At 32.4% G+C, this 20641-nt stretch overlaps 4 protein-coding genes and 1 long non-coding RNA gene across 7 annotated transcripts; 4 read left to right on the top strand and 1 right to left on the bottom strand.

The window, feature by feature from the left end:
* Positions 1-958: 958 nt before the first annotated feature.
* Positions 959-3914, top strand: LOC105770249 (probable protein phosphatase 2C 22). Of its 2 annotated transcripts, none has more exons than XM_012591362.2 (4): positions 959-1477; positions 1850-2056; positions 2488-2699; positions 3049-3914. In XM_012591362.2, exons 1-4 carry the CDS (start codon positions 1322-1324, stop codon positions 3611-3613), a joined length of 1140 nt encoding a protein of 379 aa, XP_012446816.1. In that variant the 5' UTR covers positions 959-1321; the 3' UTR covers positions 3614-3914. The 2 variants fall into 2 exon arrangements, with proteins under 2 accessions (XP_012446816.1, XP_012446815.1); XM_012591361.2 differs by having other exon boundaries at positions 1847-2056.
* An 808-nt stretch (positions 3915-4722) lies between these two features.
* LOC105769581 (glucan endo-1,3-beta-glucosidase) lies at positions 4723-7817 on the top strand. Of its 2 annotated transcripts, none has more exons than XM_012590301.2 (5): positions 4723-4877; positions 5340-6061; positions 6563-7147; positions 7236-7515; positions 7603-7817. In XM_012590301.2, exons 2-5 carry the CDS (start codon positions 5621-5623, stop codon positions 7626-7628), a joined length of 1332 nt encoding a protein of 443 aa, XP_012445755.1. In that variant the 5' UTR covers positions 4723-4877; positions 5340-5620; the 3' UTR covers positions 7629-7817. The 2 variants fall into 2 exon arrangements, with proteins under 2 accessions (XP_012445755.1, XP_012445756.1); XM_012590302.2 differs by having other exon boundaries at positions 4729-4877; positions 5324-6061.
* A 519-nt stretch (positions 7818-8336) lies between these two features.
* LOC128041243 (uncharacterized) lies at positions 8337-10308 on the top strand. The gene is made up of 2 exons (XR_008195964.1): positions 8337-8849; positions 9583-10308. It is a non-coding gene; the product is annotated as an uncharacterized LOC128041243 (long non-coding RNA).
* Positions 9314-10199, bottom strand: LOC105767501 (EG45-like domain containing protein). Its single transcript, XM_012587056.2, has 3 exons — positions 9968-10199; positions 9561-9861; positions 9314-9472 (listed from the first exon to the last, which is right to left on the bottom strand). Exons 1-3 carry the CDS (start codon positions 10197-10199, stop codon positions 9466-9468), a joined length of 540 nt encoding a protein of 179 aa, XP_012442510.1. The 3' UTR covers positions 9314-9465.
* Positions 10309-12707: 2399 nt separating the features above from the next.
* Positions 12708-16369, top strand: LOC105770735 (boron transporter 4). Its single transcript, XM_052630841.1, has 13 exons — positions 12708-12808; positions 12896-12978; positions 13190-13382; positions 13501-13639; positions 13742-13907; positions 13978-14144; positions 14228-14401; positions 14529-14624; positions 14726-14852; positions 14945-15257; positions 15377-15653; positions 15761-15898; positions 15995-16369. Exons 1-13 carry the CDS (start codon positions 12708-12710, stop codon positions 16043-16045), a joined length of 2025 nt encoding a protein of 674 aa, XP_052486801.1. The 3' UTR covers positions 16046-16369.
* Positions 16370-20641: the final 4272 nt, after the last annotated feature.

The raw sequence follows: 20641 nt of genomic DNA, 5'->3' as shown, positions 1-20641 counted from the left end.
ATTTGGCTAACTAGTTTTCCGAATGTCATGAATATATGAATTAAAAATTAAATATTTTTTCTTTTATGTTCAAGATTGATCGTTTAATCGATATTTGAATCTAATGTATGTTTTTCTATTTATTACTGAGTATTGATCCGTTATATTTATCATCAAATCATTAAATGAATCTTACTAATTATTATTTTTAAATTAAAATTTACTCTTTTTATCATAGGATGTTGAAATAAAAATTAACACTTATCCTCGGAAAATTTAATTTAATATCTCTTACCACTGGATTAAATAAATTTTTGGGAAGATATTATATTATGAATTTGATTTTAGATGACATGAATTAATTGAGTTTAAAGAAATAAAATTGTGAACAATCATTATTAATATCTAGTTTAAAACATCTGATAAAATTCCTGAAAGAAAGCATTTAATAAAAATAAAAAGTAATTAATATTTAAGTAAAAATTGGTAATTGTCTATATATTTTTAAATCTGGAATCTCCTTGCTTGAATAAGAAGCAAATAAATAAAATCACGTTATTTTAACTAACGGTCCAGATTTAAAATATTATTATAAAAATAAAGAGAGAGGGTGGACCGTCGATACCAAGTGGAAATCGACCCATTTTAACTCCATTTCTGCTGATTCAAGCAAAGGAGATTCCATATTTATTTCTTTAGAACTAAGCCAAAGAAAATCTTAAAAATAAGAATATAATTTTTTGTGTTTTGTTTTTGGGCTACATCAACTCTGATTGGACCGTTAATTAACTCAATTAATTAATGATTAGCAAAACTTGACTTTTATTCTTGTACTTACACCGCTATCAATTGGATGAAAAATAAAATAAAAAATTGATATTTGCAAATCCGAATCACAAAAAGTCGCAAACCGACATCGTTTAAGAGGTCCCAGTGCTTGGCTTTAAAAACCGACCAGTCAGATTTTTCACCTAAAAAACGAATCGCCCAAAGTCTCTCTCTCTCTCTCTCTCTCTCTTCATTTTTGGGGAAAAAGGAATAGTGGAAATCGCTTTAATTCTGTTCCATTCCTTTTCTAAACCCTAATTTATTTTTAGTCCCATTTCTAACCCTAAATCTCGAGAAAATCAGTTGCTATTTAATATATTTGTTTTTTTCCCTAATTGGGGTTTTGTGGGCGAATTTGAGACTCATTGACGGGAGTTACCTAGTTGTTGTTATCGCATTAGCTTGGTTGTTTCAAGAATTTTGAGCTGGATTGACTAGCGAGTTGACTCAGTATAAAAGAAAGGTAAAAAAAAAAGTTCTTTGAAGTTATTTGGGGTTGAATTTGGAGAATGTGATGAAGGGAAACGACGAATTTGGTTGTTTAGATAATCCGATTACGAGCGAGGGTAAGCCGCCGAATCCTCGTACGCCATCGTTTGGACTGCAGAGTGCTACTACTGATGGCGTTTTGAAGCCTTGTAAGAAGTCCCTCGTTCGACACCCCTCTCTTGTGAGTTCCCTATTTTTGTTTATATATGTGTGTGTGTGTCGGTGGCATTTTAATTGAAGGTGATTTTTTACTTGTGAGAATTTAGTACATCCTGTATGGTTCCTTGGTTTTTATTTTTATTTTTATTTTTTGGTTGGAATCTTGAATAGTACTGTATATTTGCGATTCTCAAAGTTTGCAACTTGAAAGGAAATTATGAGATTTTTATTTGCTTTGCCAACCCGTAGCATTGTTCTTTCTTTCTTAATTATGTTATCTTATGGGATATATATATAGAGTTTGAGAATTTGTTTTCATCAGACTAAATGCTTGAACATGTTGGCTTTCTTGGAGATCACTTTTTTATATTTCTTCCGATTCTAATTTTAGCAGGTGAAGTCAAAGGCATTGGATATTGCTATTGGAAATGGATACGAGGTGGAAAACTGTGGTGCTGAATTCACCCCTATTATCCGTTCCGGAGCATGGGCTGACATAGGGTTTAGAACGAGAATGGAAGATGTATATCTGCGAATTGATGATTTCACGCATGATTACGGTCTCAAGAAATGTGCTGATGTGCCCAATGCCTTTTATGGGGTATGAACCTTACCTAATTGTTTTATTCCTCTTGTGTTTTGTTTTGTTTTTAACTATAATCATGATGCAGGTATATTTTAGATTCGACATTTTTGTTCTGTAGTTTTCCTCTGTACTTGCATTTTTCTGGTCAGTAGGTTTGAACTATGATGTTCTTTAGTGAAGCCTAAGAGTTGAGGTCTATTCAGGTTCAACTGTTCAGTTCATTCACTAAGCATTGAAAGCTATTTTCCTATTAGTTTCTTAGAAGGTTTGGTGCTTCCTTACATAATCTCAAGGTTCCTTTGAGATGACTTGGGATTGTATAAGGTTTTTTAAATTGTAGGGATATGGCGATATGGATTGGGACGTTTGATAGATTACTTACTGAGCATCTGTTTATGTATTGTTAGGCATTTGACATTTTCATTTTCAACTTTTTTGGTGGTCAGGTGTTTGATGGACATGGCGGGAAGCATGCTGCTGACTTTGCTTGCTATCATTTGCCAAGGTTCATTGTTGAGGATCAAAACTTTCCTGAAGAGATTGAGAGGATTGTTGCTTCAGCTTTTCTGCAAACTGATACAGCTTTTGCAGAAGCTTGTGCACTGGATTCAGCCCTTGCTTCTGGTGCCACTGCTTTGACAGCTCTTGTTCTTGGGAGGTTAGAATTATTTACCGACAGATAGTATTTTTGTTTGAAGTATTCTTTTCTTTAGCTTATGTGTAATGCAATAGCATTCTGCATGCCTTCAATCTGGTGGCATTGTCTATTAATTACATGGTGTTTGCTAATGTGTCTTAAACTGATAAAATCATGGATGGCTGTAACCCTCATTCGTGTTGTTTCTATGATGATATATAGCGAGCATTAGAACTTGTTGGCAAAGATTATTGGGTCTGTATGAATCTGCTTTAATTTGTTGTACTATCCAGGTTAGCTAATTAGAGTTTGTGCTTTTGAATAATGATATGATCTCAACTCCCATTGCTGCCTTCTTTTCTGATTGCAGAATGTTGGTTGTGGCAAATGTTGGAGATTGTCGAGCCGTTTTATGTCGTCGTGGCAAAGCAATTGAAATGTCAAGAGATCACAAACCCAATTGCAATAGAGAGAGAAAGCGCATTGAGGCATTAGGAGGTTCCGTCTATGATGGTTACCTCAACGGACAACTTAATGTGGCTCGTGCATTAGGGGATTGGCACATTGAAGGAATGAAAGATGCAAATGGAGGACCACTAAGTGCAGAGCCCGAGCTTATGACTGCAGATCTGACAGAGGAAGATGAATTCCTTATCATAGGATGTGATGGGCTTTGGGATGTTTTCCGTAGCCAAAATGCAGTTGATTTTGCTAGGCGGAGACTTCAAGAGCATAATGATCCTGCCATGTGCAGTAAGGATCTGGTGGATGAAGCTTTGAAAAGGAAAAGCGAGGATAACTTGACTGTTGTGGTGGTTTGCTTTCAATCCAATCCGCCCCCAAACTTGGTTGCCCCCCGTGCGAGAGTGCGGAGGAGCTTTTCTGCAGAGGGATTGAGAGAGTTGCAAAGCTTGTTGGATGGTTTGGGAAACTAAGATGGTGACAAAATGCTTACTCTATATTTGTTCTTTTCTTTAGATTGGATTGTAGTTTTTAGGTATTGAGAAGAGAGAAGTGAGTCTAAACTGTAACATACACAGCGGCAAGTCGTTCTGCATAATGTATTGTTTCTAAAGTAGGATGTTTAGGTTGATTTATGTTCTCATTTCAAAGGCAGTTTGAATTTATTCATTCTAAAATGCAGGTCTTTAGGTAGAAAGCACTGTTTTATATGGTTTTGCATGTGACAGATTGGACCCATTTTTGTTCAGTTATAATAATGCTTTTGATTTCATACTGACTGATGTTGTTTATCTTTAATTTGTTATTATTCTCTAATAACTCTTTGTTTGTTTTCTAGTTTAACAAATTAAAAAGAATGAAAAAATTTGGTGGGCATACGTTGTATATTATTTTGAAGTATAAAAGGCTTGAGAAATTTGAAAGAGTAAGTTACGTACTTGATTATTTTATCATTTTCATTGTTAAAATTGTTTGTCCAATTAAATGAAAATATTAAAATGTATATAATTTACCTAATTAAAAAGTTTAGTAAATTGAGAACAAACGTTCAATTGAAGCAGCAGCAGCTATGATGGCACTAAATTAGTCGTGATAACTTTGTATTGGTATATGTGTAGAGATTGTTACCAAAAAAATGACACTGGAAACGAAAAAGTGAGTGGTAAGTGGTAACGCATTCCAGCGGGTTACTGTTCACCGCCCGTTGCACAACACGTGATGCAGTTGAGCCCCCGTTAAAGTTTTGGATCTTTAAATTCTACCTAATTGCGATATATGAGTTTTATAATGTGTCAATGATTTTATATTATAATTGTTGGATATATAAATTTATTTTAAATATATTTCAAAATGCTGTAGCTCACAGTGTTAGAATCCAATTCCAATTCCGTTTCCTTTTTCTTTCAAATAGAAATTTCTAGCACTGTGTGGGAGCGGGACCAATGTTTGAAACCTTAATTAATTTAATATTATTTGGAGTTTTCAGTCTCATAACGTAAACACCTGACACAATGACACATGTGATCGTAATGTCCCAATCTATCTGTTTAAAATTGTATAAGATTCGAAAAAGAGACAAGCGGATCACTTTCTCCCTCTCACTCACTCACTCACCCACCCCTTTTGCTGTCTCATTATTCTCTTTGTTCAAACTCCAAACCTTTACCTTCCTTCTCATCTTCTTCACTCAGATCAAATCTGAAACTTCCTTTCACACTAACTCATCATTTGCTTCATGTAAGTTACCCACCTCCCTTCTTGCTTTCCTACATCTTTTATCTTTTCAAATTTAGATTCACTCTATATATATGATTCTAACGAGTTTAAATGCTTCATGTCTCTGTATTTATTTTTTTCCCTTTGTTATTTTGCTTCTTTGGCTGCCTACTTTTTTTAGTGGGTTTCTGTTTTGGGAAGTACTAATCTATATACTACTTGTGTATGTTAGTCGATCTATTCTTTTAAAGCGATATTATTGTTTTTTTTTTCTGCATGTTAATTGATTTGATTATTTCATCTGCTGGTTTAGTTTCATTACCTGCTGCAAAGCATAGGCATTTTCTCTTAGAATACAAAATTACTACTATGTTTTATCATGTTAATAATGAATAATTTTTGTTTTATGTTCAAATTTTCTCAACTTTACTGCAATTTGCTTTACGTATGGAGCATTACAAATTCAGGGTATTCTCTCTACAGGCTGGAAGCTGGGGCTTGAATTAACCTGCAATTTATTCTTGCTTTGTGCTGTATGTTGTTCACTTCAAATAGATTAAGAATCTAGCTTTTCTTACCAACAAGTCTTCCTGTATGTAAATTTCTTTCCTTAAGAATCTAGCTTTTCTTATTACGAAATCGATCCCTGGCTGCTTCTTTGTTGAACATTAACCCAATTTCCGGCCCTTATAGGCTATATAAGCCCCCGTACGAACCTCCTTTTTTGAAACCATTTTTCATTTCAATCCCTTCCTTCCATAGCCATGACTGCTGTCTTTATCCTCATCGGCGTACTTCTTCAACTCTTCACGGCCACCACTGGCATTGGAGTGAACTATGGCATGACTGCAGACAACCTTCCACCTCCATCTGTCGTTGCCAATTTCCTTAAAACCCAAACTATTTTCGACAGTGTCAAGTTGTTCGACGCTAATCCTGATGTCCTTCGAGCTTTTGCAAACACTGGAATTTCGGTTTCTGTCACGATTGGCAATGGGGATATTCCTGGTCTTACCAACACTGTTACGGCGCGAAGATGGGTTGCTGATCATATTAGCCCGTTTCATCCTCAAACGAAGATCAAATACATATGCGTTGGTACCGAAGTCTTGTTCTCGAAAAACGATGTTTGGATTAATAACCTTGTGCCGGCTATGCGGAGTCTTCATTATGCCTTGAATAAAGCTGGATTTCAAGACATTAAGGTTAGATGAATGCATCATTTATATTTTGAAATAGTTGGTATCTTGTATATATATATATGCTGTTTTTCGTTGTTAATTCGATGACCGATTATGGTTGCACCCTTTTCTTCTACGCATAGGTTCTTGTGCTAGCCCGTTAAAAGATTGTCCGGCTTGTATGTCCAGGGCATGTTGGTCATTACCTATTAGCTTAATTTGATAAACCTTGTTGTGTTTCTTGTAAGTTTTTAACATTGCAAGACCAATATTCCATGTTTCATGCTTCACGTTAAGACCATTGGTTTTCGAAAAATAGTTTGGAAAGGATTAGATTAAGATGAAAACAACAAATATTCTTTACTTATATTCTTTACTTATATGATAGAGTGATGAAAAGTCCTTGCTTGCCTTGACCCAATTCAAACCGATTGGTCCTTAAATTGCCATTAGAAATTTATGTTACTGTTGGATTGTTTCTGATTTAAATCTCACTGTTTCAATTTCTCTGTTGTTTTTGAATAGGTCACGAGTGCTCATGCACTTAACATATTCCGACGGGATACGATACCAAGTTTGATGCGGTTCATGGTCGGATATGATCAAAGTTTCTTTGCACCCTTACTCCAATTCCATCAACGGACCAAATCACCTTTCATGGTCAACCCCTATCCTTACTTTAGCCCGGACATAACGAGAAGATTGAATTATGCACTTTTCAAGCCAAACAGTGGAATCTATGACAAATATACTAAGAAAAATTACACCAATATGTTTGATTCTATCTTGGACTCGACTTATACTGCCATGAAAGCCCTTGGCTATGGAAATGTGGAGATTGCCATTGGTGAGACTGGTTGGCCGACACAAGGTGATGCCACCAGCCCTTTCGCCACCATGGAAAATGCAATTTCTTACAATGGGCATGTGATCAAGGAAATTGTTTCGGGCAAAGGAACACCTTTGATGCCGAACCGCACTTTCGAGACATATATGTTTGCATTGTTTAACGAGAATCAAAAACCAGGTCCATTGGTTGAGAAATACTGGGGAATGTTTAATCCCGACTTGACCCCTATTTATGATGTCGGGCTTCTACGAAGAGGGCAGGTATGCTTGTTTTTAACTAAATATTTTACTTTACTGTTGTCGAAAATGTTTAATGGTTGTATTTGATTTTGCATGTTCGATATATAAGTCGGCACCAACACCAGCAACTCCAGCACCATCATCCAGCAAGAATTTCTGTGTTCCGAAAGTCGATGTTAGCAACACTCAGCTGCAATCGAACCTGGATTATGCATGCGGTCAAGAAGGCATTGATTGCACACCGATTCAGCCCGGAGGAGCATGCTATGAACCCAACACTCTCCGGGCTCATGCTGCCTTCGCGATGAATACTTACTATCGAACCAAAGGTGAGAGCTATTTCAGCTGCGATTTCGCCGGCACCGGTCAAATCACCACCGTCGATCCAAGTAAGTGAAATACGATCATCCTAAACTTAAATTATCGTAGATGAAAATCGACAATATATAGTTTTAATTATTATTGATTGTGTGTAGGTTATCCTAACTGCCGTTTCGTCTGAAAATTCCGAAGCGAAGAATGTGTGTAAAGATGGTTGATTGTATTACTATTTATCAGCAGAATGTTTCAAACTTTCATTTTATATGGATTGGTCCAACCTCTGCCCTCGTTTAAACTCTGTGACTATGCAAATGCCTTGATTGTTAGTAAATTAAATATTTGAATGAAATGTTTTCTTATACTAAAATAAGAGCTTAACTTCAGTTATATATAATCATGTGGTCAGATATTTGAGATTTGATTTCTGTTCATAATCTCATAAAAAAATAATTATAACTCATTAGACTCTTAATTCTAATACTCGTAGCATAAACCTTAAATTGAAATCTTAATCGCTGAAGTTCTATTTCTAGTTCTAACCCTAAAATCATAGAACTTTTCGTTTACGCTAAGTCATAAAACTTAAGAACCTTAAATTTCACCATCTTATTTTTTTTAATCTCTTAAAAATAATGGAACTATAAGTTAATATATGATAAAATCATATTTTGATTTAGTTTTTCTTTATAATTTTAAAATATTTCAATCGGTATATAATAAAAATGTATTTTGGTCTAAATTTTTAAAAAAATTATGAAAATATAGATTACTAAAATGGTGAAATATTATTTTATTATCACAAAAATATACAATTTAGTTTAATCTCTTTCAATATTTATTTTGATTTTATCCTTTGGTTGAAAAATATAGGTACTAGAAATAATAAAATTAAATTTACAACTTTTGTAAATAGCAGATGGTAGAATTTAACCTACTTAAGCTAGTATATATATGATTAATGATATGAGAAAAAAAATAGTGATTATCTAATAAAGAGTAGGAATATATATTCATTAGGCAGAGTGATTGAGTCTCAATATTAAATATATAAAAGTCGGGTTGGGCTACGGTTAAAATGTTTTAAAATTCGGATTTATCTAATCCAAAATAAATTAAATACGAATATTAATATAATATTAAATTTTCAATATTTATTCTTTTAAACATAGAACAAGCGGAATTCAGTGTTGGGCATGAAATATTTTAGAAATCATATTATCTCCGTCAATAATATCATTAACTCGAGTTTTTTTTTTTTTTTCTTGTGTATGTGAACACGAAGATGACGATAGAGATAAGATGGCGTCAAAAAGGTGGTGCGGTTCATGCGACTCAGGGAGGCAGATCATCAACTGCTTCTTGGAAGCTTCGCAAAGGTCAAAAAGAAAGAAGCTTTGTTTTGGTAAGATTAGGACACAAAATTGATAACCTAAACTTAACCTAAACCAAGCAAAGCAGAAACCTTCCTCGTATCTTTGCCTTTTAATTTTATCATCAAAAGCTTTTTTTGTCAAAATATAAGTTTATATGTCAACATATTTTAATTAATGCTTTTCCCACAATATTCTTTATTCACATTTAAAATCCTTTTCTAATAATATTGGTATTGTCCATACATGATTTGGAATGGGGTATAGCTGAGAGGGATTGGTAGGGTTTGGCCATTTCATTTTATAAAACTCTTTTAACATATGTTTTTATTTTTATCAACTGCTACTGTATTATCACCAATTATGGCTTGAATCTTGCATTGTATTGTGTTGACCAATCTTCTTATTTTGCGTAAAATCTCAAATTTATTTTTATTGATTATTAAATCATTTAAAAATATTTCTAGAAAGATAAAAGGTAATTAACTCAACTAGATATTGAAAAACAAAAATGTATATATATGATAATAAATAAAAAGAAAAAACCCTTTGGCTTTAGTAGATTAATGGAGTTCTCTAAAACACGAAAAGAAATGATCCAAAAGCTTCATCAAGCAGGTACTGTGGAGGTACGGTAATCTTCAAAATTCAAACCCTGCCACGGAAAAGTACAGTATATGAGTTTCAAAGCAAATTATTGATTTATATATGAGTTTATATTTGATGCATTGCAGTGTTCTTACTGTTGGAATTCGATGTTAACAGATGCGGCGGAGGGGTTTGCAATGGCGCCGAAAGCAGTATTGGAAAGAATAATGGTAGCACCATTGGCGGAAGGCCTAGACACCGATGTCTCCGCTCGATCAACTATCCTGATTTGAATGGTTTGACTTGGATTACAAGTTCCTGGGGTAGCCGCACTGATGCATCTCACCAAGTATTGCCGTCCACAGGAAGCTCCGTTGTCCCATATTCCATCCCCTGCCGCTGCGAACAAGTTGTTCGTCGGGAACTGGGAAGCATCGTTCCCGAAGCAGGCGGTGGCTGCACTCAAAACAATCAAAAACCTCATCAGTATTCCATCATATAATATATATTATCAACCTTAAACTGTAAATATTAAATTATAATATAGAAGATGATCACTAACGAAGATATGGGGGGCTGTAATGGGCAGCAGTGCCAACATCGGCCAAAGACGGATTAAAGAACGTTGCTACGAGGAAGAAGACGATGAACAGCGATAGACGCCATGGACGCTGCTGGTTCGGCATTTCTCCTGCAAAATCAAAGAAGACTCCCATGAATTTCTTAATAAGCACACGTTTGTGGGTGTCGGGAGTTCTTATAAATAAGCATGGTGATGCCATTTTTTTTTTCATTCGTTATTATCCATTTTAACTGTTATATAGCATAAAAGGTAATTGAGTTATTGCTACGTACGTTAAACAAATCAAAAGTGTTAATAAATACTCTGCATTCTAAAACAAATCTGTTCTAAAATTTTTTTATTTGGTTTTCTTTAAATATATATATAAATAATTTATGTATTCTTGCATTACTCAATTGAATTAAGATTCAATTGATTATTTATATTTTAATAACAGTATAGAATAATTATCCTATTTAATAGAATTTCAGAAAGCATAAATATATATTAATTTTGAATACAAAAGGAATATAATAAAATCTTCGTAATATGATACCGATAAATAAACATAGAAAGTAGAAGGATAGTTAAAGTTCTACTTAAAAGATGTTCCGATTTAAAATATGAATTTAAAATTTTGCATAAACCTACTCATATTTGTAAAAATTAACTCAAGCCCATTTTAGGTCTATTCATATTATTTTATAAAATTTTAAATTTTTTATATTATATTATTTTAATATTTAATAATTTATACATTTTTATTTATTCATTTTTATATAGTCATCTTAAATTATTTTAATGTTTACATTATAATATTATATATTTAGTATATGTTTATTTTTTTAATGTGTTCTAAATTACATAGTATATATAAAGTATTATAAACTAATTTTAAAACGGGCCCAGCTCAAGTATTGAATGTTCAAGTTTAAGCCTGGCTCATATTTTAAATGGACCTATTTTTTTCCCAAACCCATTTTTCGAGTCTAATATCTTTATCTAAACTCTTCAAAATTTTGGACAAATATTTAAACCTGAACAAATAACCCGACTCATGAATATGTATATTCCTATCCAAACTTTGTAATCCAAAAGACTAAAACCTAAATACTAAAAAATAACATAAACTTAACATTTATCACTTATAGTATTAATTAAAAGTGAGAAAATCCTGTATTTTAAGGGTGATTAGTAGTTTTGGTCAGCCTAAACGCCGGCTTTTAATGTATTTTATTGGTTGCACATAGTATTTAAACTGATAATATATTGTTAAAAAACATCAAAATAAATTTAAGAAGATTTCATTTTAAAAATGGTAGACAATGCATAAATTATAAAATAAATATGAGAGTGAAATGTGAAGTTACATCACTGCCGCCTAAACCGTAAATTTAGCCGGCTAACTGCAGGAACTCTGGAACCGGGCCCTAGCGCCTTTCTACTTGAATTTACATTCTATGTACCATAAATTAATGAATCAAGTAGCATTGCTTCGTTAAAAATGAAAATATTAAACATAAAAAGGAGACAATTAATTAAGCTGACCAATGGATTCATTTTCTAATTTCATAGTATATTGTTTTAAGTATATAAAAATTTATGATCACAATCAAGTATTACATTTATAAATACTATCTCAAACCCGGTCCGGACTAGAGAAAACGAACCAAAATGGCCTGGCCCATAGAGAAAAAACACGTCAGCAACGGTAGCAAAGTTTAAGGGCCCGCAACACCCGCCTATTCTTCTAACTATCCCCGACGCCTACAGAAATTTGCTCTCCCTCGGTCCCTCTCCCTCTATCTTCTCTGCGAAAGACATGTTAAGAAAAACTTCAGAAAATTTCCTTCCCCAAAAAAATAACAAAAATATTTTGAGAAATAAATACACCATTTTCATTTTAACGAAATCTTTTAGAAAGTTTTTTTTTTTTTTTTTGCTTTCTTCTTTAGGAAGGAGAGTGTAGGAGAGAACAGAAAACTTCACAACTTTTCGCTTCCACAATCCACCGCCTAAAATTGATCTGAAACCTATTCACCATTGATTTGGGGGTTGTATGCTTCATTTTCATGAAAATGTGAGTAAAATATACTATGCTTCGTTTGATGCTGGAATTTTCTGTAACATTTTGAGTTCCTTCCAAATCGAAATTTTTCTCAACAACCTTAGTTTACAATATACAAAAAAAGAATTAAAGAAAAAAGTAATGTAGGTTTGCTTTTCTTTTTTTAATCCTTAGACATTTCTGGGATTCTTCTTTTGATTCAGTCTGCGTTGTATCATTCATCTGAAAAGTTGTTTTTATTGGTTGTGTTGATGATATGGCTTTTCTATTCAATTCGTTTGGACGGTTCTTCTTGTATTAGTATATGCTACTATTACTTGTAAATTACCAGTTAAATGTATTGTTTTGATTATGGTAATTAATTCTCCCTTTCATCAAGTAGTTGTATCATCGCTTCTTACGTTACTATTGGTCTTCACAAAAGCCACATTCATGCATGCATGCATGCATGCATGAATCTTCTCCTTGATATGCTTTCATGTGATTTGCCTACCTTATAGAGATATTTCACACTTTTCACTCTATTGTCTTGTGTAATTAAGAGGGTATTAGGATTCAGGTGACCCAAGTGTTGCCGTCTTATTTTTCTTTTTTGGCCTTAAGTGTTGCTGTCATTAATAGAATGTAGTTTAATTATATAATTTATGGTTTTTTTTTTCTCTTGCATCAGTTATGGAAAACATAAGTCCATTCAAGGGGATAATCAAAGACGTCAAGGGAAGAAGTGCATGCTACAAGCAAGATTGGGTCAGTGGATTTCGCTCAGGATATCGGTATGTTCTTGTTCTTAAATTTTTTATACGACTTTATGTTCCTCTAATAAACATTTTATCCCATTTTGATTTATATATTTCGATCAGGATATTAGCTCCAACTACGTATATCTTCTTTGCTTCTGCTCTTCCTGTTATTGCCTTTGGTGAGCAATTGAGTCGAGATACAGGTACTCCATTTGTTTGTCTCTTTAAAATCATAATGTTTAATTAATATCCAATATGATCTAGGATGAAGTTACTACGATGACAGCCATCTTATTTCAAAGAATATTAATTACTGAAATGATGGGTGTTTTTTAAGGAACATTTTTCTTCAATTAATGGTTTTTCATGAATAAGCCTTAAGAGTTAAGATTATATTTTTTCTTGTTTATTCAGATGGTGCTCTTAGCCCAGTGGAAACATTGGCTTCCACAGCTCTTTGTGGAATCATTCACTCCATTGTAGGTGGGCAGCCTTTGTTGATTTTAGGTGTTGCAGAGCCAACAATTATAATGTACACTTATTTGTACAATTTCTGCAAAGCAAGGGCAGAGTTGGGCAAGCAACTCTTTTTGGCTTGGGCTGCATGGTACTAGACATAATTCCCTTTTCTGTTTTCTTATTATAATTTTATGAGTTTATTTAATGTTTTTTAAGCTTTTTATTTCACCAGAAATGTTATTTATTTCCTTTGGTTTTTCTTTCAGGGTCTGTGTATGGACAGCTTTGCTGCTTATTCTTCTTGCTATATTCAATGCATGCACCATAATCACTAGGTTTACAAGAATTGCTGGAGAGCTTTTTGGCATGTTGATAACTGTTCTTTTCATTCAAGAGGCTATTAAGGTATTCAATGACTTATGCATAAAATAAAGTGTGAGGTTTGTGATGACAGAACCCTTGGTTTGAAATTGACCCTTATTATATAATGATAATGTTGGATCATAGGGAGTGGTGAGTGAGTTCAATATTCCCAAAGGTGAAAATCCTAATCTGGAGAAATATCAGTTCCACTGGCTATATACAAACGGCTTGCTGGCAGTCATTTTCTCATTTGGGCTGACAATCACTGCTCTAAAGACGAGGAAGGCAAGATCATGGCGGTATGGAACAGGTATATCAACTCACCAACTAGGATTGACTGATTAACTATCTGATAGCTTCACTAAAAACTTCGCTTTCAGGGTGGTTTCGAAGTTTTATTGCAGAATATGGAGTTCCCTTAATGGTCGTGTGTTGGACTGCATTGTCTTACACAGTACCAAGAAAAGTTAATTCTGGAATTCCCAGGAGGCTTTTCTGTCCACTTCTTTGGGAACCTGAATCATTACCTCATTGGACAGTGATAAAGGTAAGTCATGAATCAATTTCCATATATGCTTGAATTATCTGTAAAATCCATAACCTTAAACTTTATCAAATCTCTTATTATAGGATATGGGAAATGTTCCAATAGAGTACATCTTTGCTGCCATTATACCAGCATTGATGATAGCAGGACTATACTTCTTTGATCATAGTGTTGCTTCACAGTTGGCGCAACAAAAGGAGTTTAACCTTAAATATCCATCGACTTACCATTATGATGTCTTGTTGCTAGGAGTAATGGTATTTCAACTGATGCTTCTAACCTACTCTCTCTTTGTTCTCCTCCCCTTTTTCATAAGTTATATTTTCAAATTTATATTTCCTACTAATTTCAGGCTTAAATGCTTCCTTTCAATCATGGTTTCAGACTTTAATTTGTGGGTTGCTGGGACTCCCTCCTTCAAATGGGGTCCTTCCACAATCTCCTATGCACACTAAGAGCCTTTCAGTTCTCAAGAAGCAGGTGGGGTGTACCGTGTAGTACTTTTAGAAACTACTCTCTTAATTCTTAAATGATTTTCATCAGTGTGTATTCTTAGATTATATAACTGATATCAATTACAGTTGATTCGGAAAAAAATGGTAAAAAGTGCCAAGGAGGGCAAGTTGCAACATGCAAGCAACTCAGAGATCTATGGAAGGATGCAAGCCGTGTTTATAAAAATGGACCAATCTCCTGCAGTAAGTACTAGTGGCTTATCGTACTATTCCCTATATACGCATGCATTCAGGCATATTTGTTTGATTGCAACATTATAATATGAATGTTATTGCAGCTTGCAGTTGATAATGAGTTGAAGAACTTGAAAGAGGCAGTAATGAGAGGTGGTGATGGTGATGATGATGCAAAAGAAAATTTTGATCCCGAGAAGGACATTGATGCTTATTTGCCAGTTAGAGTTAATGAGCAAAGAGTAAGCAACCTGTTGCAGTCACTCCTTGTTGGACTTTCGTTGTGTGCTCTGCCTGTAATAAAAATGATACCTACCTCGGTATTATGGGGATACTTTGCCTACATGGCCATTGATAGCCTCCCAGGGAACCAGTTCTGGGAAAGGTTATTGCTACTTTTCATCACTCCTAGCAGGCGCTACAAGTAAGTCAAATGGATCCTAGAAATATTTGTGTTTATAAGGCAATAGATCCATATATATATATGTATACAAATTGAATGTTAAGGTTGATGTTATTTTTGGTTTTTATATGTTTGAATAGAGTTTTCGAAGGTGCTCATGCATCATTTGTGGAGTCAGTGCCTTTCAAACCCATTTTGATGTTTACACTGTTCCAATTTGTGTATCTCGTGATATGTTTTGGGGTAACATGGATACCTATAGCTGGAATATTGTTCCCACTGCCATTCTTCCTTCTCATCACCATCAGAGAGCACATCTTTCCAAAGTTCTTCCATTATGAACATCTTCGGGAACTCGATGCTGCTGAGTATGAAGAAAAATCCGGGACACCGCGAAGAAACTTTGATTTAATCAGGGTACATTTTGTTTTTTGTTTTTTGATCCTTTCTGGTAAGGGGTGTGAAAAATCGAATATGCCAGTGTTGGAAACATACTGATATCTGGCAATCACTCTTGGGAACAGGAAGAGCAATCAACCGACTCACGCAGTGAAGGAAGTGAAGATGACTTTTATGATGCTGAGATATTAGATGAGATAACAACCAACAGAGGAGAGTTAAAACTTAGAAGTAGAAGCACGAAGGAAGAAAGGTTATATCAGGTATATATATATATCTCTGTAAATCTACATTTCGTGATGTTGTATTGTGTACAGATTATCTGTTTATTCATCCTTGTGCTTGAACATGGTTTTCAGGTTCATCCAGAAGAAAAGGCAGAACTCAACAGCAGCAGCAATAGGTTTTAGTGTAAGCCGAGCCTGCTATGATGAAGATTGCTAATTTCTTTCCTTTAGTATAGCTAGTTAATCACCCCCCAAAAAAGAAAGTCGGAGCTTGGTGACACTTTTCTTGTAAGAGGAAGGAATGGAAGAGACAATTTTGAAAGGCTTGCATTTATAAATCTTTCTCAAAACAGTCAGTACAGTGTTATTCCTTCTTGCCTAAATGTTTTCTTTTTTTAAACTGCGCACCCGACTTATATAATTTAATAAAGATGACCGTGGAACAGGGCAAAGGATCAACCTAAATGATTGATAATCTGTCTTTGCCTTGTTCCTTCATTGATGAACCTGAAATTCTGTAATGTATTCTATCCATCGATATAAAATTCAGCATGCGTTCAGTGTTCATGCGTAGGCATCATGCACTTCCAGAAACAATAAAAATGTTATATTTTTGGAATAACTGATAATATAATCTCTCTCTTTTCTCCATCAAAGCATATCAATGTACGGAAGGTAACAGTAATGGAGAAAAAGCAGCAGTAAAAATTTCATGTAAAAATTTTAAAGATTTATCTCTAAATTAAATCAATTTAATATCAATTTTAATGGGAACAAATAATTTCAAGGTTGCTGACTGGTCCTGAATTATAAGGTATTTAAGCCCGAACTCAGATATTAGACATTAGCTCAAGCAAGTGATAAGCTCTGATTTGTCCTTCAAAGTAAATATGTATTTATTTTTAGGTTAATATATATTCCAACTTAACTATAACACCCCGTTAGATTTTAGACTTACAGTCAATAAGATGTTGACATGTGTCCTAAAAAATAATAAATATAAATTTTTATTTTTGTGTATGATAAATTTAGACAAATAATTGTCTAGATTCCTTTGAACTTTGCAAATGATTTCTTAAACAATATGCTCCCAAAAAAATGGAAGAGCGGACCAAAATTTTTGAAAAACAATTATTTTAGATAAAAATAAACAAAAATATCTAATTATTTTATTTTCTTCCGACCTCGTCACTTTTCTCTCACACTTTGTCTAAAATTTTTATAAAACCAGTGTTCAATCTTTCGATAATTTCAATCGAGTCTCCTTAATTTGGTAAGGATTTTTCTTTTCTTTTCAAGTTTTGTTGATTAATCTATAGAAAATTAAGAGTAGTTTTTCTTGTGATGTATTAGGATTTTATACAAGATTTAAATTTTTAGTTATTGAATGATTTTGAAATGCTGATTTTGTATAGCATTATAATTGAATAAATTTTAGAGATTGATTAATACAAATCATTAAAGAAATTAGACATGACTGTGTTTGTAATGTTGAATTTCTTGAATATTAATTAAAAATTTAGCATTTTATTTAAAATTTATTTTACTAGTATGATTATTGTGAATCTTGTATTTGAAATTTTGATATATTGCATTCTCGTGATACCAAAAGCACTTGAATAATTTTTATTTTTGTGAACAAAATTACAAATTACATGTTGACTTCATGAACACCTTTATGTATTTAAGGCTTGGATTGTTTGGTCAAAAACTTTAACAAAAATAAAATATAAGTTCACTAATGACGTAAAGGAAAAAAATATTATGCATTAATTTAATAAAATTTTATAAAAAAATTAATTTTTAACAAATTGATTCCATAACACAAAATTTTTAAACTTCACTCCTAAGACTTACAGGGTCTCCTCTATAAAATTCCATCTATCAAAATAAAAAGTATATAGGCTTCCTATTTCAAACCAAACTTTATAGAGATCTCTACATATATATTTTTAATAGAGATATTTAATTTTATATATTTCAAGGACCATATTTCATATATATGGTGCACAAATATTTTAATAATTTTGCTAAAAGTGAATTAAAACCACTGTTTAAAGTAACCATATATATTGTAATAGCATTTTACAAAAAGTGGACTATTATTTATAACATTATTTTTATAATGAGATTTTATAGCAATTTGGGTCCAAGTAGCCTCACTGTTTCAAAGATACGAGTCGAATGGAATTATAAAGATATCCAACTGAGTTAATTCGAAAGTGAAAATAAATTTTTCTACTCCTTTCTATTTTTTTGGGAAGTCTAATTATGTAAATAAATGTCTATATCGAAAAAAAAATGTATCGACGGTGTCTCTAGATATGCCGTAAAAATTTTACACTCCGTAAGCAACCATTTAGTCCCTTAAGTTTTATAAAATAATATGTTAGTATACTTTACCTTCAATAATTAATTTATGATTTACCTCTAGCTTTCTAGAACAAATTTAGGCTGGGACCTCAACAGAAAATTTTCATTTTAGTCCCTTTAAAAATTTTAAATTAATATAGTGGTTGAGTTGTACTTTATCCCTTAAAATGATAAAATTTTTATAATCTTTTAAAAATAATAAAATAAGATGTTAATATAATGATAAAAGTCTTTAAAAATTATAAATAATATGTTAGTACAGTAATAAAATTATTTTGATGTCGGAAGAACATAAACCATTCGTGGAGCAAGAACAGAAAAACACGGTAAGCATCTTATCTAAAAAGATCACTATTCAGTGGTTGGCTTCACTAGTGGTCCTACTACTGAATCAATTAAAATACATATGTTAATTTTGACAGGGAAATTTATGCCCTATGGCTACGGCTATAAGCAGAGTCAAAGTCTCGTCCATAATTCCATCTATCAAACTGTGACACCAACACCAAAAAGTATAGGGTTAATTGCATTCAACATCCTCAACTATGATTATCATTCTAAATTAGTATCTAAATTTCAAAATGTTATAATTACATACCATAACTATCAATTAGGTTCTTCTATTATTGACACCAATAAATGAACCGTTAAACCATTAAATGACATGTTGAATCTTATGTAACATAATTTTAAATAACAATTTTAAATAAAAAATAAAACATTGCCATATAACTTCTAAAATTAAAACTAAAAAAATAAAGTAAAATTGGAATAAGAGCTAAAGCTTCCGTAAAAATTTTGAAAACCTCAAAACCAAGATTTTTACAATATTTATTTTCTTTAAAATTTTCATTTTAGGATATATCATGCAAGATTTAATGTCTCATTTAATGGTAAAATCAATAAATTTAGTGATAAAAGGACCTTAAAAATTTAGAAAAGTAATTAGAATGTTAATTAAATAAAATTCTAAAATTAAAAAAAATAAGTATTGACAACTAGGATGGCATGAATTTAAACACCCAGAATTATGATTAGAAGTAGGAATTATCCATCTAATGGCTGTAGTGTGCACCAAAGTCAAGGTTTCAACACTTTCATTCTATCAATTCAAATGTCTACATTCTCACTTTCCAAAGGAAACTTCATGGGCAAGCTGCATATCACTTCTATCGAATGAATTTAAAATATTAAATATGAATATATTTATTTTTTAAAAGTTATTATTTATATATATTGACAAATATTTTAATGATTTTGCAAACAGTGGATTAAAATCACTGTTTAAAGTAATCATATAGTAATATCTACTTCAATGCTTCAAAATTTAATGAAAGAAAATGTTACTTTTATGAGAATCAAGTGGATTTCATCCTTCCATTTTAATCCAATTTATAAATATTCATCGGTGGGAATTTATAGTATACACTACTTTTCTTTAAGCACAACACCAGTCAAAGAGATATCAAATTTATTTTTAACAAAATTATAAACAATTCAGAACATTTTCTTTCTGAAACTATACTTTTAGAAATTTTAATAACTAAATAAAATTTTAATTTTTTTATAAAAATCATAGAATTCTGAAAATAAGTCATATCAACCATTTTTAAAGGAAACTAAAAAGCATGATAAAAAGGCATCAAATCCATAAAGAGATATTACTTATGCCGTATGGGTATGGGTATAAGCAAAGTCAAAGTCTCCTCAATAATTCCATCTATCAATGGAAATCAATTCAAAGTCTTCTCATTAATCCAAAGTCTTCTCCAGAAGTAGGCGTAATGCTGGGGCAACAACATCCAACCATTAATTCTTGCTAGCTTGCATCTTTATATCATCAATCCCAAAACAAAAGTCTATGTTCTCCCCTTCCAAACGGAACTTCATGAGAATCAAGTTTACAGTTTACAAATATTCATCAACTCAAATTTTACTGTATACAATTCTTTGAATAAAAAACATTAAATTTCATCATATCATATTCACAACTTTTCTTTCTTTCAGTAAAACATCAATGAGGAAGTTATTAAAATTTGGCAAGGGCAAGAGTGGGATTAAATTCATGATTGGTACGCCATCATTTAACTAATAATACAGACAAATGTGTAAATACATCAACCACTACTTTTAAGACATTAATTATGGTAATTAAGATTTTACATCCAATATTTTTCCTTACATTAATGTGTGGAATATAATGACATAACTCCACGTTACCAAGCCAAACTACTCGTTAATTTTTATAACTTAAATTAAACTAAAGTCATTCAATTCTTTTGTTAAGTCTAATGAATGAAGAAACAAGAAAATCAAATTTTGTTGCGGAAAATATTATCAACAAATCAGCCACAAAACTTAAGAAACAAAAGTCTTTTTATTAACATTTTAGTTATATTGAAATGA

Source organism: Gossypium raimondii, chromosome 5 (genome assembly GCF_025698545.1).
Source record: "Gossypium raimondii isolate GPD5lz chromosome 5, ASM2569854v1, whole genome shotgun sequence".
NCBI classification, from domain to species: Eukaryota; Viridiplantae; Streptophyta; class Magnoliopsida; order Malvales; family Malvaceae; genus Gossypium; species Gossypium raimondii.
Note: the sequence above shows the minus strand (reverse complement) of the source record. Positions and strands in the feature narration are given on the sequence as shown.